Source organism: Perissodus microlepis, chromosome 20 (genome assembly GCF_051167445.1).
Source record: "Perissodus microlepis isolate ML-2025 ecotype Zambia chromosome 20, ASM5116744v1, whole genome shotgun sequence".
In the NCBI taxonomy this organism is placed as follows: domain Eukaryota; kingdom Metazoa; phylum Chordata; class Actinopteri; order Cichliformes; family Cichlidae; genus Perissodus; species Perissodus microlepis.
Genome location: NC_140480.1, coordinates 32737913 through 32756221, shown reverse-complemented (window position 1 = coordinate 32756221; position 18309 = coordinate 32737913). Strand labels below are relative to the sequence as shown.

The 18309-nt window shown below is 42.0% G+C and overlaps 1 protein-coding gene across 2 annotated transcripts in view; it reads right to left on the bottom strand.

The window, feature by feature from the left end:
- The window catches only part of otud5a (OTU deubiquitinase 5a), a 37041-nt gene extending 22491 nt beyond the window's left edge, over nt 1–14550 (bottom strand). Inside the window, exons 1-2 of one of the 2 annotated variants that reach the window (XM_084916446.1) lie at nt 13695–14550; nt 6511–6601 (exon numbers count right to left, since the gene is read on the bottom strand). In XM_084916446.1, coding sequence (XP_084772572.1) covers nt 6511–6601; nt 13695–14282 — 679 coding nt within the window. In that variant the 5' untranslated portion in view covers nt 14283–14550. Of the gene's footprint in view, nt 1–6510; nt 6605–13694 lie in introns of both variants that reach the window. The other variant, XM_084916444.1, reaches the window with a different exon arrangement.
- Between the last annotated feature and the right edge of the window lie 3759 nt (nt 14551–18309).

Here is an 18309-nt window from a genome sequence, read left to right as displayed (position 1 = left end):
GTGTGTGTCAGATGTTGTTAGGCAGCAAACAACTGAGAAACACAACCAGACAAAGTAAAGTCACCACCCTGGACTGGCTGAACATGCACACGCACATGCGCACACACACACACACACTCTTTCTTTATCACATGACAAAGAAAGTTAAATCCATAACATTTGTGCACAGTGTTGTTCGGGATGTTTGATTGTTGATGTGGTTTCTGGAGAAATCACTGGTGCGACTCCTGAACCTACTGTTAGCATTTCCACACAATCACAAGAAACCCACCAATGAGAGAGTGAGAGAAGCAATCAATCGAAGTGCTGTCAGTTACAGTCTCCATGGCGATTAATTAGGGAAAAACTGCATCTGGCACTGATGTGGTTTGAAAACAAGACGTTGCTCTACAGATCTGTGCTTTGTTTGTGCTCCGAGTGTTAAACGTGGTCACAGGACTGAGATAGAGCGATCGTTTCTGCTTTCCACCTTAAATCCAATATCTACTAAAATGGAGCTCTGTGGGCAGTTAGGAGGCGCTAAGATTGTTTGAAAGAAGACAGATTTTCCAACAATCTGGTGGAAAAATAAAGCCTGTGGAGTGAAAACGGTGAGCTGAGCAGCAGGTTAGAGAGCAAACTGTCAAAGGCAAATTTCCGAGCTGGCATTCGATTCGCGGACGTGCGAGAAATGTTTCAGCGTTGTTTCTACAACAAACAGAGTCGGGACAAGATACGTGCCAAACCTTTGCAACTTTTTCTCCGTAACAACAAACTGTGGGAGTTTTCCTTTGCAACTATCCCGCCAATAAAAGAAATACCTGCATGTCTGCCATTTTTAATGACCCAGCAGGAATGTGAACTCACACCCGACTGTGTTTACAGGTCGTTCATCAGCATCAGGCGTTCCTGCATGCACAGAGGTGAAACACAAGAGATGTTTTGGCTTTTCCCCTGAAGGACATTCATCAGGATGGCAACACCTGTAACTATCTGTTTACATCAGGATTGTTTTTCAGGGCTTGTTTTAAAAGAGGAGAAAATGTGAAATATTTGGAATTTCATGCAGATAAAGTAAATGAAAATATCTGGGACACTTTGACTGCTGCAACTGAAGGCTTTATTCATTTTATTCACATCTGAAATACTACTAGGGGGCAGGACACTTTAAATGTCACCTCATAAACGTGACGGGTCATGAGATGATGAAAGAAAGAGGAATGAAAAAATGTAATTTTTTCGACATTTCTGTGAAAGTCGAGGATTTTTGTGGAGTATTTGATATGAAAAGTTACCGAGGAGTTCGCTGAACCTAAAAAGAACTCAAAAACCTTTACAGGCGACGGGGAGACAAAAACACACGCCGACTTTATCAAGTGAGTCGCACACGTCAGAAACTGATCTAATCTTATCTAATCTTATCGTGCTGTAACTTTAAGCACTCGGGTTCATTTCAGCGCTGACTTCAAATACAGGGAAAATATCAAAACAATTATATCACTGCATAAAGTATTGACATGAGTGTTGCACTAAAATCAACATTTTACTTTTCCTGTATTTTTAATACTTTAATGTAAGAATCACAAGCAGTTACTGAGACAAAAGAAGAAAACGTCTCTTCCTGCTGGATCTGGTAGGAACGCTGAGACATTTGAACATTAGTAGGAGTCAAACCTGCAATGATAAAAGATTGGAAACTGATCTAACCTGAAACCGTGTGTGGTAACTCCATCTTTAAAATGTTAAAATCTTATTTTGAAAGCAAAGTCACCTGAAATGCAAACACTTCAAGCATCACAACTCTCTGAAAACTCGGAGAAAAATCTAAATTAACGTTGGTTTTTTTCTGCCACATTGTCTTTCCTGTGAATCATCCCGTGGCACGGTCACAACCCCTCGGGCTGGGTGCCATTGATGCGAAATGTTGCCGTTTCCCCTGCAGCAACGAGGGGGGAAACTACAACTCTCACCCACCCACGCAAAAACACACCTGCCCACGCGAAACAGAAAGTGGTCTTCAAGGTGTGAAAGCAGGTTTAACACATCAAAGTGAGATCAGCTGTGTGTTTTTGTTTTTGTGTGTGCGTGAACAGTGCGAGTTTTACTCCAGAGGTGTCAAGTATGCGGTAAGACCATTATCACTATACAGGCATATAAACGGATGTAACATAAAGAGTAAAATAAATATATGTAGTTATTATTATATCGCTAAATATGACAGTGTTGTGCTTTTGTAGTGCCATTACACATTTAATAAGCAGATTTCAGGGTTTTTTCCTGCATGTTAAGGGAAGATTTTGTCCTTCCACCAAAGGAAAATCACCAAGACTCATTTCCTATATTATGTGGGCAATTCATATTTATATGGCTTTTATGTGCAGTTGCAACTTTGAGCCTGGAAAATCCCTGGATGTGGATCATTTTTTAAATATTGCCCAGGGTGTTCATCACCTCTTTTGTTGGCAGATGGATTAAATGTGAATGTTTACTTATATTTCTTTACATTAAAAGAAAAACAGGATAATAAATAACCGTTTGACTGGTCAGGCCAAATGCAGGAGTTTGACGCTGGACCATCACTGCAGCTCCAAGTATTAAAGTAAAATTTTTAAAACATGTGTTTTCATGGCGAATAACCCCCCCCGAAACCCCCCCCCAAACAAACAAACAAACAAATAAATAAGTAATAAGAAAGAGGATGTTAAGGGCAAAGGGTGGACTGTAAAATATGTCTTTTAATGGTCTCTGTTGTTCGACGCTGGCTCACCTAAACTGCAGAAAACATCCCAACACTCATAATTCTGACCATAAACTCGGGTATCCTAAACCCAGCAGCAGCGTACCAATGAGGTGTGTGCTGTTCCAGAGGCTCCTCCCTGACATAACAGCCAATGCGATACAGATTGCAACCTTTGCACATCTGGTTTTCCAGATGTTTGACCATCTGTAGTTGCTTTATTATATTAGGATCAAATATGGGTCAAAAAATAACAATAAATACGCCGTCTGTTAATCACTGAATTTTCTGTACGCGGTGATCGCGCTGACAGAGGTTCGGGTTAGTGTAAGAAGAACAAGAGACCCAGCGAAGAAGACATTCAAGTAAACGTATAGGCACCAGAGGAGGTGACTTCTGGGAAATGCATCAGAGAGAAGAAACGGCCTCTGAAACCAGACGCGAGACGAGCCACAAGTGGACTAAGAGAAAATGAAACATGACACTTTTTTTTCTTTCATCGCACGTGTCATTTTAAGGTGCACGTCCATCGCCTCACAATCGTTAACCTAAAAAAAAGAAACAAAAAAATACGCACGACCATCTCTCTGTGGCGCTCGCCCGACATCATACATCGGTTATATCGTTCCCCCCCCCCCTATCTGAAGTATGAAACAGCATAAGCTTCACTTTCTGTAAATGTGTTGCAGGTTTTCAGTGTGTCTGAGCACTGTTTGCTGATGTCTGTCATCAGTCACCTTTGGGGGGTAGACCCATTATGTGGGAATAAGTTTGGAGAGGAAGGTAACACGAATATGAAATCAAGTTCCAGTTCCGAGGTAAAAACTATTCAGGTTGTATTTGGTTACGTTCCATAAAAGAAGAAAATGATCAGAATCTGCTTTGAAATTCCCCCTTTGGTCAGGCTCCATTAACCACTGCAGCACCTGCAGCTAAAACATCCACCGTGTTTGAAAGATGGGCGTAGCCACTGTGAGATCAGTGGTAGTCAAGCCTCGAGCTGAGCTTATCACCACTGTGGTGTTTTGAAAGTGGACACAAAACGAGAAGGGTGGCTCCGACTGTGAAACCAAGAAATATTGTTTTGTTTACAAGAAAAATGTTGTTTTCTAAAAGAGTTACTAGAATGACAAGAAACTACTAAAGACTTCAATTAACTGGACTTGTTTTTGCATCGCCATCGGCCCCTGCAGGCTATTAGAAAAATCAATCTATTTTCCTGCGCTTGTCTAATTCAGGGCCTATCCCAGCTGCCACAGGGTGCGAGGTAGGGCACACCCTGCACAGGTCACCAGGGCAGCAGGGCCAACATAGACAGACGACCACTTTCACACCTACAGCCAATTTAGAATCACCAAACAACCCAACCCCACTAACTGCATGTCTTTGAACTTTGAGAGAAAGCCAGAGTACCCGAAGAGGAGAACATGTTACCACCACACAGAAAGGCCTTGGCTGGATGGTGGATTCAAACCCAGGACCTGCTTGCTGTGAGGCAACAGTGCTAACCTCTGTGTTGTTAGAAAGAAGGCTCAAAACACGTGCCTTAAACCCGCCTTCTTTTAAATGGCCAGTAGAGGGCTCCTAGGGGCTGCAAAGCAAAAACCAGTTGTTCAGAAGTTCTGAAAACAGGCCCCGGCTCCTTTTCTCTCTGCAAACACTTTCCTGCTGATGTCACAGGCTCAATCGCTAGTTTCAAATCTCATAAAACAAAGCTGATTTTGTAAGTTAGGGGGAGGGATGGTGGATATACTGGACAAAGGGTGGTGATGATGCCAGGCAGGAGGAAAAGAGGAGGACCTCAGAGCAGGTTTGTGGATGTGGTGAAGGACAACACGCAGAGGCTTGGTGTGACAGAGGACGGTAGAGACGGGGTGAGATAGGGAGACGAGCCGCTGTGGCGACCCCTAAAGGGAACAGCTGAAAGAAGATGACGATTACAGTCAGGTAGGATTATCCTGAGTGTCCTCATCAGCCAACGACTCATCACAGTCAGAGCGTCTCTTCACTTCTGGTTACAAAACACCAAGAAGGCGACAACAAAAATCAGTCATCGAGGCTTCATAACAACACTCCGTCTAACACTCTGATCCCATTGTGGTTACATCCATCCTTTATATACAGTTAATGAACTAAACAGCAACTTCAGCTTCTCTGTGCTGCATGTAAATGATCATTTTAAAACGAAAGGAAAAAGAGTGATTTTTGATGTGAGGGTTTTGTTTTTAGCATAAAGGCTCGGTGTATTTGGGTTGACAGGGTGAAACTCAGGAACAACCAGAGTTTATTATCTAACAGCAGGAAGACAGGTGTGAGTTTACAGGTACTTACAGGCAGTGCACACACACACACACACACACACACACACACACACACACACACACACACATACACACACATACACACACACACACACACACACACACACACACAGGGCTGGGGTCAGTGCGATGATATAACTGCAGCTACATAATAGCCTCTACCTGAAAGACAACCTGGACTCGACTGAAAGGACCTCTGTGTGGCTTACAGGAACACACACACAGAAACCTTCATCTTTCACAGTGTGACCCACATTTGCAACACACACACACGCTTACAAAAGAACAGTCTGTCAGCATCAGAGCGCCCCCTGTTGAAACAGAGCAGCCCCAGCAGCAGGCTTGTGTCAGTATGACCTCAGGACTGCAGAGCAGGACTGCTGGTGTGTTTTGATGGTAGCGTGTGCTACCGACATAACCTGCTCTGGAGCAGGTTACATTTCACAACCAGAGAGGAAGAAAAAAAAAAAATCACAGCATGAAGGTGAATCAGTTCTCTTCCAGTAAGAAAAGCTTTTAAAACCTTTATTTTGGGCAGAGTCAGCTCACTTTCAAACAAATATTTTTTGAAAATCTGATCTTAACTGGATATTCTGTATCTGCACTTTTTATTTCATGCTGATTGAAACAAATGTTAATTTAAACGACATTTCAAATCAAAGTGCCCAGATGTGCTTCGATGTGGCTGCTGAGTAACAGGACAAACTGGCTGGGGTCATTAACTTGAATTTAAATTAATTTTCTTTTGGACCACTTGCCAAACTCCACCTTAACACTGGCTAATGGCTGGGAAGTAGCCACGATGGCTCATGTAACACCTACGATAGAAATTATTATTCAAATCACACTCTCACCCCTGACTACACCTCTGTGTAAAACCTGATGCTTTGCAGCTGTTGGTAAGACTCCACCTTATCTACAGCGCTACAGTTACCTGGTAATTACCGCAGGGTTTTCTAAACAGCTTTTCATTAAATAACGATCACTGTGTGACCTCTTTTCTTGCTCAGCATTCTCTTTTGTTCATGGAGAGGAAGTGACACGATTGTGGGAAATTACCTGATTTATCAGATCACCCTATGATTACTGCACATAATCACCAATGACTCTGCTTCTTATGTCCTGATTGTTTCTCACACTGCTAAATCATTTTAATCGAGGTGAAATCTTTTTAAAAAATGTAAAAATGTAAAATAAAAAAACATAATATATGCAATTAATTTAGCTTAAACAAGAGCATTAACAAACAGCAAAGACCTTTTTCAACTTCGTAGCTGAAAAAGTGTTATATGTAAAATGTAAACACATCAGGGCAAACCTACTGCAACACTGACATCTGCTGTCAGCCAGAGGAAGTGCAGGGAACCAGCTCAGGAGACACCAGAACACACTGTGTGTGTGTGTGTGTGTGTGTGTGTGTGTGTGTGTGTGTGTGTGTGTGTGTGTGTGTGTGTGTGTGTGTTAATTACTCACCGACAGCTCTGAACAGACACGCGCCATCCTCCTTCATCTTCTTGATGACAAATCCTTTCTTCTCCCTCAGAGCTTTTTCAAACCAGTGCTCCTGCTGAACACACACACACAGACACACACACAGACAGAGTCAGTGAACTGTACCTGAGCAGCATTATATGTCAGGACCTAGAGGACAGTTTGCTCAGTTCCATTATTGATTCATTGCTGTGTTATTTTCTAGAATAATTAAATTCACCGTTTGGTTGCTAAAGCAGGAAAATGGTGCTCAAGTCCTCCAGGGTTAGTGGCTGGACATAACAAATGAATGAGATCTTCTGCAGGGAAAAGCAGCTCCTCCCATCCTGATCATCAGTTATCTAATGCTGATCAATAACAGTGGAGCAGACACACTGGTTTCTAACTAGGGCTGCCACGATTAGTCGACTAGTCACGATTACGTCGACTATCAGAATCGTCGACGACTGATTTAATAGTCGACGCGTCGTTTGAAGCTTTGTAAGATCACAAAAGACGCAGGACTAAGTAGTAGGATTTAAGAGTGTAATAACGGACTTAAACAGAAGATGGCAGCACTGCATGTACAAGGATGCCAGCTGCCGTTAAACCCCGAAGAAGAAGAAGTAGCTCTGTCCCAGAATTCATAGCGCAGCCCAGCTCAGTTTCCAACAATGGCGGCAGTTAGTTAGTTTTAATATTACTCTTATTATTCTTTCTGGGTCACAAAATAAACATTTAACATATTTTCAGGCGAGAATGTAGCTGTGTAAACCTCAAATATCTGCTCAGTTTATCAAGACACCACATGTTTTCAAAAGCGCTCCGACGTTTTCGGAGACGTCTGTTACCCACTAGCTCGATAGCTAGCCGGGGGCAAGGCTCACTAGAGTCCGGTGAGAACACCGGACTCCCGGCAAATCGTTTTCAAACCCACCGCTGTCTTTCGCTACTCAGGTTAAACATATATAAGTCACTTAGATAACTTAAAAATGTTATCGTTTGGCTTTTTTTTTTTAGTATTTTATTTGTTCCTGAGTAAATCGGTTTGGCTGAGATTAAAGTTATAGTTTTTACACAGCTGAATAAACCTCAAGCAGACAGCTGATTATCAGAAGTGTGAGATGCTCGAGAATATACTCCGGTGTCCCGTTATATTTTAGATAGCAAGGAGTTTATTAAATTTCACAGAAACAATCTGCAGATTTCATTAAAATTTAATAAACTGTCATCTTGTCTTTATTTTTAGTTAGCACATACCTTAAACACTTAAAGCTGTAAGCTAATGATAGTTATATAAGAGCAGATGCTGCTGGTGCAATAAGCTGTACATTACGTCCAATGGATGATGATCTGATTAGTCGACTAATCGCAAAAATAATCGGTGACTAGTCGACTATCAAAATAATCGTTTGTGGCAGCCCTATTTCTAACACTGCGGATGTTCAGGTGATCTCAGGATCCCTAAATACCTACCTACTTCTCTTTGAGACACTGCTGAACAGGATGCTTTTTATTTAAAAAAAAAGAAGAAGCAGCAAATAATCAAAACTAAAAACAGTTTATTTCCTTATCATGTGCACTTTTACACTTCTGTAATCCCAACATACCCTGATATTTCCCTCTCTGAGGATCAGTCTAAAAGTACAGAAATAAAACTTACAATCACAAACGTAACTCTGCTTTTAACCTCAGTTTTACCATATTTATCATTTTTATTGTTTATGTGTCTAAAATGTCTCACAGGTTCATTATATTCTGTATTTGTTGATGAGCTGAGGAGCTGCACTGAGGATCAGGATAAATCAAATAAGCCTTATTTTGAACTGTGAGTCATGCAAAGCTACTCTAAAATGTAGAGATGTTTTGGACTTTGGATCATTTATATAATTTATAATCCTAATTTTAATTTAAACAGGGTTTAATTAACTCAAACTTAAATACAGGTCCAAAAAAAAGCAGGAAAACAGACAAATCTGTGTCAACCGTTCGCCTCAACCTGTGTGTGTAATTATCCCTCACAGGCCCTAGAGTAGAGTCCAAGAATAAAAAACACAGCTGGAAATTAGCATAATGGCTCCTCTTTAAATAAAAAGTCACACTTGGCTCATTAGTCAAACAAAAAGTGAAACCATGAACTAAAGTCAGATGAAGAAAGGCTAAAAAAACAATAACATGTTTAACACTGGACATCTGTCATAACACAAACAGGTTATAAAAAGCACCGATACCGAAAGTGCGAGTCAGCGACGGCTTCGTGAACAGGACTGAAAACTGGCTGGATTTAACAGCAGGACACAAATGTCACAAGACGAGTTCTGAACGGATTCGTTCTGTCAGTGCTCGATCGCTGCTGTGCGAGCCGGACGGACCGCTTCAGGCAAAGAAAATGCTCCGATTTCTGAGAATAAAGCTGCAGGCTGGGAGCAGAACGAATGTAAAAGGCATGACCGCGGCGTGGCATCGGCCTCAGCTTTCACTTTAAAACAACAAAACGTCTGAAGAACAACAACAAACCAGAGACGTTATGTGAAAGAGACACAAGGAATTAAAGAAATTGCACAATTCTGTTTTATTATGCTTTGGCCTCTACAGGGCCACTTAGGGCTGTTCCATATAACGATATATATAAAAACGTCTATGTTTCATTTTACGCAAAATAAACATTTAAGGCAATATTTTTTCATCATTTTGATGGTCACTGTAGTGGCTATATTAATTTCTTAAAGTTCTCTCTTTCTCTTATATTTAATATAACCACACTACGGACGGACAAGCCTCTGTTTTTATGCGTTGTCTTTAGCAATAACGACGGTAAAACCATCACGTGTCCGCTTGTTTATTTTCCACATAAACCTTTCACAATAAAGCTCAAGATCCTGTTGAGACGTTTCAAAATAAACTGAATCACGTGAAAGAGTATGCAGAGTATTTACGGATGAGAAGCCAAAAAGAGCCGCCAGGTGCTAAAAAATAAACCTTAGACTCAAGCGTTAGAACAGGCTTTTCCCCGCAGCACGCCGTGTAATAAATACTCACAAAGAAAACGGCCGTTACAACTTATGTCTAAAAATGTATCGTTTCATGCATCGGTTAAAACACTCGACTCCAGCTACATGACGCGCAGCTGGAAACACTCCACGCAAGTCCAGCTGCCCGAGATTCACAGAATTTACAGAAAATGTTACACTTTTGGGATTTATATCGTTATCGGACGATAGATGTCTTATATCGGGATATGAGATTTTGGTCATATTGCACAGCCCTAGGGCCACTTTATTGCTGTGTTTCATTGCAGCACTTTAATGTACTTTATTTACATTTTTACACAGAGGTTTACTTGCTGAACTGCCCGGTTTTGTTTACACGTTTCCTCCGATCGAGCTTCTTTCGTCTGGGTTATTTTTAACTTTCTGTAAAGTATTATTTGTTCTATTTATCATTATCGATATGACTTGTCGATTCTCACTGGCTCCTCTTTGAGTCACCACCATCACCAAGCAGCACATCAAAGACATTACATTCATACAAATTACTTGCATGCTGTGTGGACGCAATTCCCCTCTTTGTTACGATCAGAGCCGGGGTCATCACTCAAAAAGTAATTATTACTCACATTACACAGGACACTTTTCTTACACGTGTAAAAATGCAGTACATTACTTAATTACTCCCAGAAGAAAGTAATTCATTATATAGTTCTTACATTACTTTCATGTCACTGTGTAAAATGACCTAAAACACACCGCCTGAGGTAATTTCTCATTTAACAGTTGAAACTGCAGACCTACACACCAACACAAATCCTATTGAGGACACACGTATAATCTGTCTCTTAGTATTAGACAAAGCCTCTTATAGCAGAAAACAAAGCCAACAGCAAAGATGAAAACCAGCACAAACAGACTTTAAAGTGATCGCCACGGTGAATCTACTGTAGAGACATGAACAGGTACAAACGGAAGCTGCAAACTGCTCATCAGTTTGTTACCTGTTGAAGTTCAGGGTGTGTCTGCTGGGCTGGGGTCAGTGTTCACTCAGCTTTAAGTCACTCTGGGTTCTTAGCTAGTTAGCGTTGCAGTTTACACTTTACCATTGCACTCTCTCTTTGTGCAGTAAAAATAAAACTAATGACCATATCCTGCACCACTATTTTCCTCCTCTGACACACAAACTGATCGTAGCACAAGTGCACGAACCGATAAGTGTGATCGACAGACAAGCAGACTAACAGCCCCAAGGAACTGGACTACTGGGAACTGGTTCTCTACGCAACTGGTTACCGACTCCCATCCCTAATTCAACCTGACATCCTCGTAATCAGCAAATTCTTTGGTACAGTAACTTTTCTATATTAGGAAAATGAGTTTGGCAAATGTAGGTCACAGAGAGACCTTTCATGTGCTATGATTTGTTATAAGCAGCCATCCATGTCCCACTGTGATATATGACCCTTGAGGTTTTTCTCTGGTGAAAAACTGACTTGAAATTGGTGCCGTTTTTCTACTGAAACTATGACATTTCCCATGATGCTGACGCTCAGAGCTGGTTACAGAAAAATCAATCTAAATTTCTAAATTAAAGGACATTCTGTCTGCAGACTGTGAAACAAAACTGATTTGGCTGCAGTTTTTTTAAAATGAAACTTTAAAGTGTTTTTCAGCATTTCCTGTTATGAAGTATAATGACTACAAAATGCTAACAAAATGAGGTGAATTGACTTGTGCCCTGTACTTGGAAGGCCACTAACTTGTTATCATATCTTGAAGGTAACACTTTGCAAGGTTTCATTAAATATACAAAGTTATTGCACCAAAACAAACACATAAACAAATAACAAGCAAACAAAATAGAGAACTTCTATCAGATGTGGATGATTTTATAATAGGCTGTTCCTTATCACTCCCTCCAAATAGATTTTTTTATCTGGCTCAATCTGAACTAAAAAGCAAGTTTGAGGATTTAATGAGTGGCAAAAAACAAACTGCTGTAAAGAGGTGAACTCGACTTAAAAAACAAGGAAAAAACAACAGTTTCATATACAAAATCAAAGCAAAAGAAAAAATTATTTAACCTGCACCAGAAAATACTAAAGACCGGATATAACTTAGATTTTCTCCATTTAAAGCAATGCATTACCAGGGACTGTAACATCTAGTCCTTTTTACTGAATCAGAAACACCTCCAACATCAAACTGAGTAGCACTTCAAAGTTCATTTCTGCTTGATATAGTCGGGTTATTGATCTGTAAATATCAAACATCTATTCTGCTTGAGATTCAAATTAAAAGCCTCCCTGCAGAGTGCTTCAGTTCAGGCTCAGTTTGTCATTCTGTGGATCCCCGACACTGAGTAAAGTAAAACTTCTAGTTTAATCCCGACTTTTCAGTGTTAAAAAGGCAGTTAACATCTTAAGCTTAGGTTAACCATTGCCATGGCAACTAAACTGCAGACCTAACCTGCTCCATGTTCACGATAAGAGAGCAAGAGGTATGAAATCACTGCCTAGTGACTAATCAGTTCTCCAGGAAACAGCGTCACCATTCCTGGAAGATCCTGCTGACCTCACTGCACTGCAGAAAGAGTGTTTAAAGTCTTTGTTTTCCTGATGAGCATCAGGAATAAATACAGATTGTTAAGACACAGGATAATTCCTTGATTTTTGCCTCTGGTTGACTACAGATATATTTTTTTTAAATTAACTGTTCTATGAGTGTAAGTATAATCCTAAAACAAAGAACCTATTTGTACTTGTAGACCTTTTATCAAGTCTACATGGAGACCGAGTCAGTGGATGAACCACCTCAGGATTTTTACATTTATTCTTTACTCACTCTCAGACTGTTGAACACCACCAGCAGCTGAAAGAATAACACTTTCTTACACACATATAAACAGTGATTTAACTGAACAAAAATTCTAATCAGTCAAATTCGCTCGTGTCTTAATGACAGAGCTGTGAGAAGTCTGTTTATTTACACAGTCGGCTTTCTTCTCTGGCTTCAAAGAGACTTTAACTTTATTACCATAGCAGGTCTTTTCCAGTCTTATTGACAAAAGCGCCAAAGTGCGCACACATTCATACTAACAATCTGCTGCTTTGTCTGCAGCAGCTGTGTTACTCCCAGTCTGTATTATCTGTTTAACCATATTGTTCACAGTTTTCTCTTCTTTGTAAAAATCAGGTGTTCAGCTGTCTGCAGACCTGCCTGTGTTTCTGACTTTTTGTTGTTGTTGTTTTTTTTGTATATTGATAATATCCATGTTAAGGTTACAGAACATACAGAGAGGATATCCTGCATACGCTGAACTTGTTTCATAGTACAGGCCCAGGTGTCCAACAAACGTGTTTAGAATTTCTAGCATGCAGTCAAGTATCTCGGTAAAGAGTTGTGCAAAACCTCATTGGAACAAATGCTTTGCCTTTGTGCTTCATCACATTCTTCAAGAAAAAAACAAACCCTGAACATGGGCGACTTCTGAACAAAGAAAAAAATTTAATTGAAATGAATCAATAGGTAAAATAAGCGTTTGGTGTTATTATAGTCAACAGAGAGCTGACAAAAATGGGTCCTGGAAATAGTGGCATGAAAATATTTTAATTCTTAGTTTATATTTCATATGCGTAATATTACGATTCTAAAACATGTATGTAGCAGTTATTATCCTTCCAATCTGGGAACATCTGGCTGTTTATTTTAGCCTCACCTGGATGGGCTGTGGAGACAAATGCAGCTCTCTTTAACAGTGTTTAAATGTGTGCCTAGAGTGTGTTTGTGGTTAGTTTTGGGGTAAATGTTTAACTGCCAGGTGATCAAACGTCCGTGCTGTTGCTATGGTTGCCCCTCAAACGGGTTTCTCTTAAGACCTCAGGTGAGCAGAAATGATTAACAGGTTACTTAATGAACGCCCCCCCACCACCACCAATTGTCCCCACAGCCTGCCTCTGGAGGGAAACGACTCATTGGTCTTAAGCGTAAAACTGAACAATAACAGCAATTTCTTCCCTCTTAAAGTTAACTTAAATCCTTATTTTCTGCTTCCTAGTGGCCTGTGCTGATTTTATACGTTTTGTTTTCGGTCTTTAAGTACCTGAGTTCTGGTAAAAGTGCCGGAAATCACCTGTGCAGGAGCACTAGCAGCTCCGTTAGCCTTGTTGCTAATGTTAGCTAGCGTTAGCGTCCTACCTGCTCCACAGTAGCCGGGTCCATGGACTGAAGCCGGGCGGCGTTCTCGTACTCGTCCTCGCTGTTGTTTCCGGCTCCTTCCTCCGTGTCCTGGCTGGACCCTACACCTCCCGGTCCGGTCACCCCGGGCTGGCCTCCGCCGGCCAGCGCCCCCACCACCCCACCGGAGCAGGTGCCTGCCTGCCTCCGCCTCTTGCTCAGCCCGGGCCCGGAGCAGCAGCTGCCGATGCCTCCGCCGCATCCGACGACGCCGGACGACACGACGAGCTCTCCGCGGGACCCGGCAACCATTCCGCCGCTGTTGTCCCGACCATCGCCCGGCCCCACAGGGGACACAGAGCCGACGGGCGGCGGAGAGGCCTGCTGCGGCCGGGAGCTCGCCTCAATGCTCCGCCTGTCGTCCCTGGCGGAGGGTGGAGCGGGCTGGTAGGACCAAGGCGGAGGGGAAGCCCTCGGTCGGGTTCCAGTTCGCCCTGAGTGCGGGTGAGGGTGTTGGTGAGGGTCGGAGCCGGTCCGACGATCGCTGTCATCTGCGTGGTCCGAGACGCCGACCCCGGAGCTAGGCTTCTTCTTCGGGAGAATAGTCATGGTGGAGAGTGTGGAGGAAGCAGGGAGGGGGTCAGAGGGTGACAAGTCCTCCCTTTCTAGATCAAATAAGACGGTCTACTCGCCCTCCGGCCCGGCCGTTTGGCACCAATCACCGAGCTAAGGCTCTTATCGACCCGAAATGGACACAAAAGCGACGTTTCGGCTCCTTTTCAACGGTTTAGTTGAATAAAAACAAAACGCGTCTCCCTCTTCCGTCCACAGCGCGTCCGGTCACAACATCAACACAACATGACGTCACGTCCGGGACGGCTGCCACGGCACGTTTACGGCAGGACGTCAACCAGACCTTTGTTTTTATTCCGTGTTTATTTTAAAATCCAAACTTTATAATAAATATTTTATTTATTAGAAAAAATCTTTTGTTTGTATACTACTACTACTACTACTACAACTACTAATAATAGCAGAAATATATAGTTATTATCAATAATACATTTGACATGACAAACAAATACATACACAAAATAATGAGCTTAATTTAAAAAATAAATGTAACTAAATATAGAATTGCTTTTACATATTACTTTTTGCAATTTATTGTGATACAATTAATTCATTTCAGTTAAGTATGCAAAAAGTATGTAATCAGTGTTATTATTTAGTATGTATTATTATTATATTTTGAATGTAAATGCAGAAAAAACATCCTGCAGTTATAAGTTGCCTTTTTTCTCAGTGTCTCTTTAATCTGAACTATCCGCATCTAAATGTGACATTTTCTTGCTGTGTGATATGAGAACATTTCTCAAAACAAAACTGTGTAGGTGTAATTTTGAAAGGGTTAGGATGGGATTCACGACCAAATATTTCAGGTCAGTTTGCTAACTGGAGACTTTCTGAGCTACATAAGCTCTCACACAGAAGATGGGCCCTGCAGATCTGCAGTTTATTATTAGGAACTTTCCTAATAAGTTCCTAATAAATATACAGAGATAACCCAATGAGCTGCCTGGCAGGCTCTGAATTAAAATGTTTCCATTTGATATCTGAACCAAGGAAAACCCTATTCATCTAACCATCCATCCACTGAGCCCATCCCAGTGTTGTGGGGGGATAGGTGGGGTACATCTGTAGAGGTCACCATTCTGTTGCAGAGATAATTACTAATACATATACCTTGTACTTTAAAAAGGCATATTTTCCCTCAGAGAACAGAATTAAATGAGATATGAACTGATGTGACTTTTACCAGGTTTAGATAAGACATATGTAATTTGAATGTGAGCACGAAGTTAAGCTTTAGAAAAGAAAACTGTTGAAAACTGGTACATTTATGAGAAAAGGTAAAGTGAGTTGGTTCTTGACCCAATAAAATACAGCTTTTCTCATTTTTATTTCATGAGTTTAATCTTTAATTTCGACCCTTCTGAGTTGTTTGCCTAGATTGTTTCTCTTACTGCATTTTTGTCTTCAAAAGCCGTCATTGGCTGTCGTAACTTAACCCTATTGAAAATAGTAGAACACAGATTTCTTCCTGTCAGGCAGTAAAACAGACTGACTAAAAAATACAGGAAGTAGTGTTAATTCTCCACGATTAAATCAATGAAGAAAAATAGTGTGTGTGTGTATATATATATATATATATATATATACACACATATACACATATACATATATATATATATGTATATATATGTATATATATACACACACATATACACATATACATATATATATATATATGTATATATATGTATATATATGTATATATATATAAAGGGAGAGAGAGAGAGAGAGAGCTATCTCTCTATATATAAAAGTCTAGCCATCTGTCTTTACACAGCGACATAATTCACGGCAACAACTGCTGGTTGAGACAAAAGCAGGAAAACAGCCGAACAATGATGTTTGACAACAGGTCATGTAGGTGTTGCCTAGCAACCAGAGGAGAGGAAGCAGTCAGTGATGGAGAACAAATAGACCGCTGCGTTCAGCTCGGCATCCTGAGGGAGAAGCTTCACAAACCAAAACGAACCAGAAGTTACTCCTGATCGCTTTGTTTTGTTCATTTAAAAAAGAGCTTTATGTGCAGCCCTGATGGCGCCACCGTGTGGCCGACGTGGCTATTACAGTCAGGAGAAACAGCGCTGCCGCTGTGACTGTGACCCAGTTAAGAACAAGTTCAGGATGAGATTATCTCAAAGAGCTGAGAGTGACAGGAAGCAGCCAAACAGACATATGCAATAACAAAACTATTTTTCACGCAACAAAAGAAACGTCAGGAGTGAAAACGCACAGGTTATTTTAGTGGATACTGAGTGGATTTATCCTGTGCTGTTTTCAAGGCCAGGAGGGGTGCTGGCTCATGATTTCAAAAGTTGCACACACACACACACACACACACACACACACACACACATATATATACATATATACATATATATATATATATATATATGCGCAGTATCTTAGGACTGCGCTCTTCTGGACAGAGATCTCCGATGTTGTTCCTGGGATCTGCTGGAGCCACTCACCTAGTTTGGGAGTCACCGCACCTAGTGCTCCGATTACCACGGGGACCACTGTTACCTTCACCCTCCACATCCTCTCGAGCTCTTCTCTGAGCCCTTGGTATTTCTCCAGCTTCTCGTGTTCCTTCTTCCTGATGTTGCTGTCATTCGGAACCGCTACATCGATCACTACGGCCGTCTTCTCATGTTTGTTTACCACCACATGTCCGGTTGGTTAGCCACCACCATTTTGTCCGTCTGTATCTGGAAGTCCCACAGGATCTTAGCTCGGTCATTCTCCACCACCCTTGGGGGCGTCTCCCATTTTGACCTCGGGACTTCCAGGTTATACCCGGCACAGATCTTTCTGTACACTATGCCAGCCACTTGGTTATGGCGTTCCATGTATGTCCTGCTTTCTAGCATCTTGCACCCTGCTGTTATGTGCTGGATTGTCTCAGGGGCATCTTTACACAGCCTGCACCTGGGGTCTTGCCTGGTGTGATAGACCCCAGCCTCTATGGATCTTGTGCTCAGAGCTTGTTCCTGTGCTGCCATGATTAGTGCCTCTGTGCTGTCTTTCAGTCCAGCTTTGTCCAGCCACTGGTAGGATTTCTGGATATCTGTGGTACATACCGTGCAGGGGCCTGTCCTTCTTTCCGCTTACATACAGCCTCAGGGTGCTGGACTTGGGGTGAAACCCTCCATGCATGGTTAGGAGCTTTCTTGTCTTGATGTCAGTGGCTTCTATCTCCTCCTTTGGCCAGCCTATTACCACAGCAGGGTACCTGATCACAGGCAGGGCGTAGGTGTTGATGGCCCGGATCTTGTTCTTACCGTTCAGCTGACTCCTCAGGACTTGCCTGACCCTCTGCAGGTACTTGGTGGTTGCAGCTTTTCTAGCGACCTCTTCATGGTTCCCATTTGCCTGTGGGATCCCCAGGTATTTGTAGCTGTCCTCTATGTCTGCAATGTTGCCTTCTGGTAGGTCGATCCCCTCAGTTCTGACTACCTTCCCTCTCTTTGTTATCATCCGACTACACTTCTCCAGCCCGAACGACATTCCGATGTCATTGCTGTATATCCTGGTAGTGTGGATCAGTGAATCGATGCCTCGTTCAATCTTGGCATACAGCTTGATGTCATCCATGTACAGGAGGTGGCTGACAACTGCTCCATTCCGTAGTCGGTATCCGTAGCCAGTCTTGTCAATGATCTCACTGAGGGGATTCAGGCCTATGCAGAACAGCAGTGGGGACAGAGCATCTCCTTGGTAGATCACACACTTGATGGTGACTTGTACTATGGGCTTGAGGTTGGCCTCTAGTGTTGTACGCCACATCCCCATTGACTTCCTGATGAAGACTCTTAGGGTCCTGTTGATCTTGTACAATTCTAGGCATTCCAGTATCCAGCTGTGGGGCATTGAGTCATAGGCCTTCTTGTAATCAATCCAGGCAGTGCACAGGTTGGTCAGTCTGGTCTTGCGGTCTCGGCTGATTGTTCGGTCTACCAGTAGCTGGTGTTTTGCGCCTCTGGTATTCTTGCCCATCCCT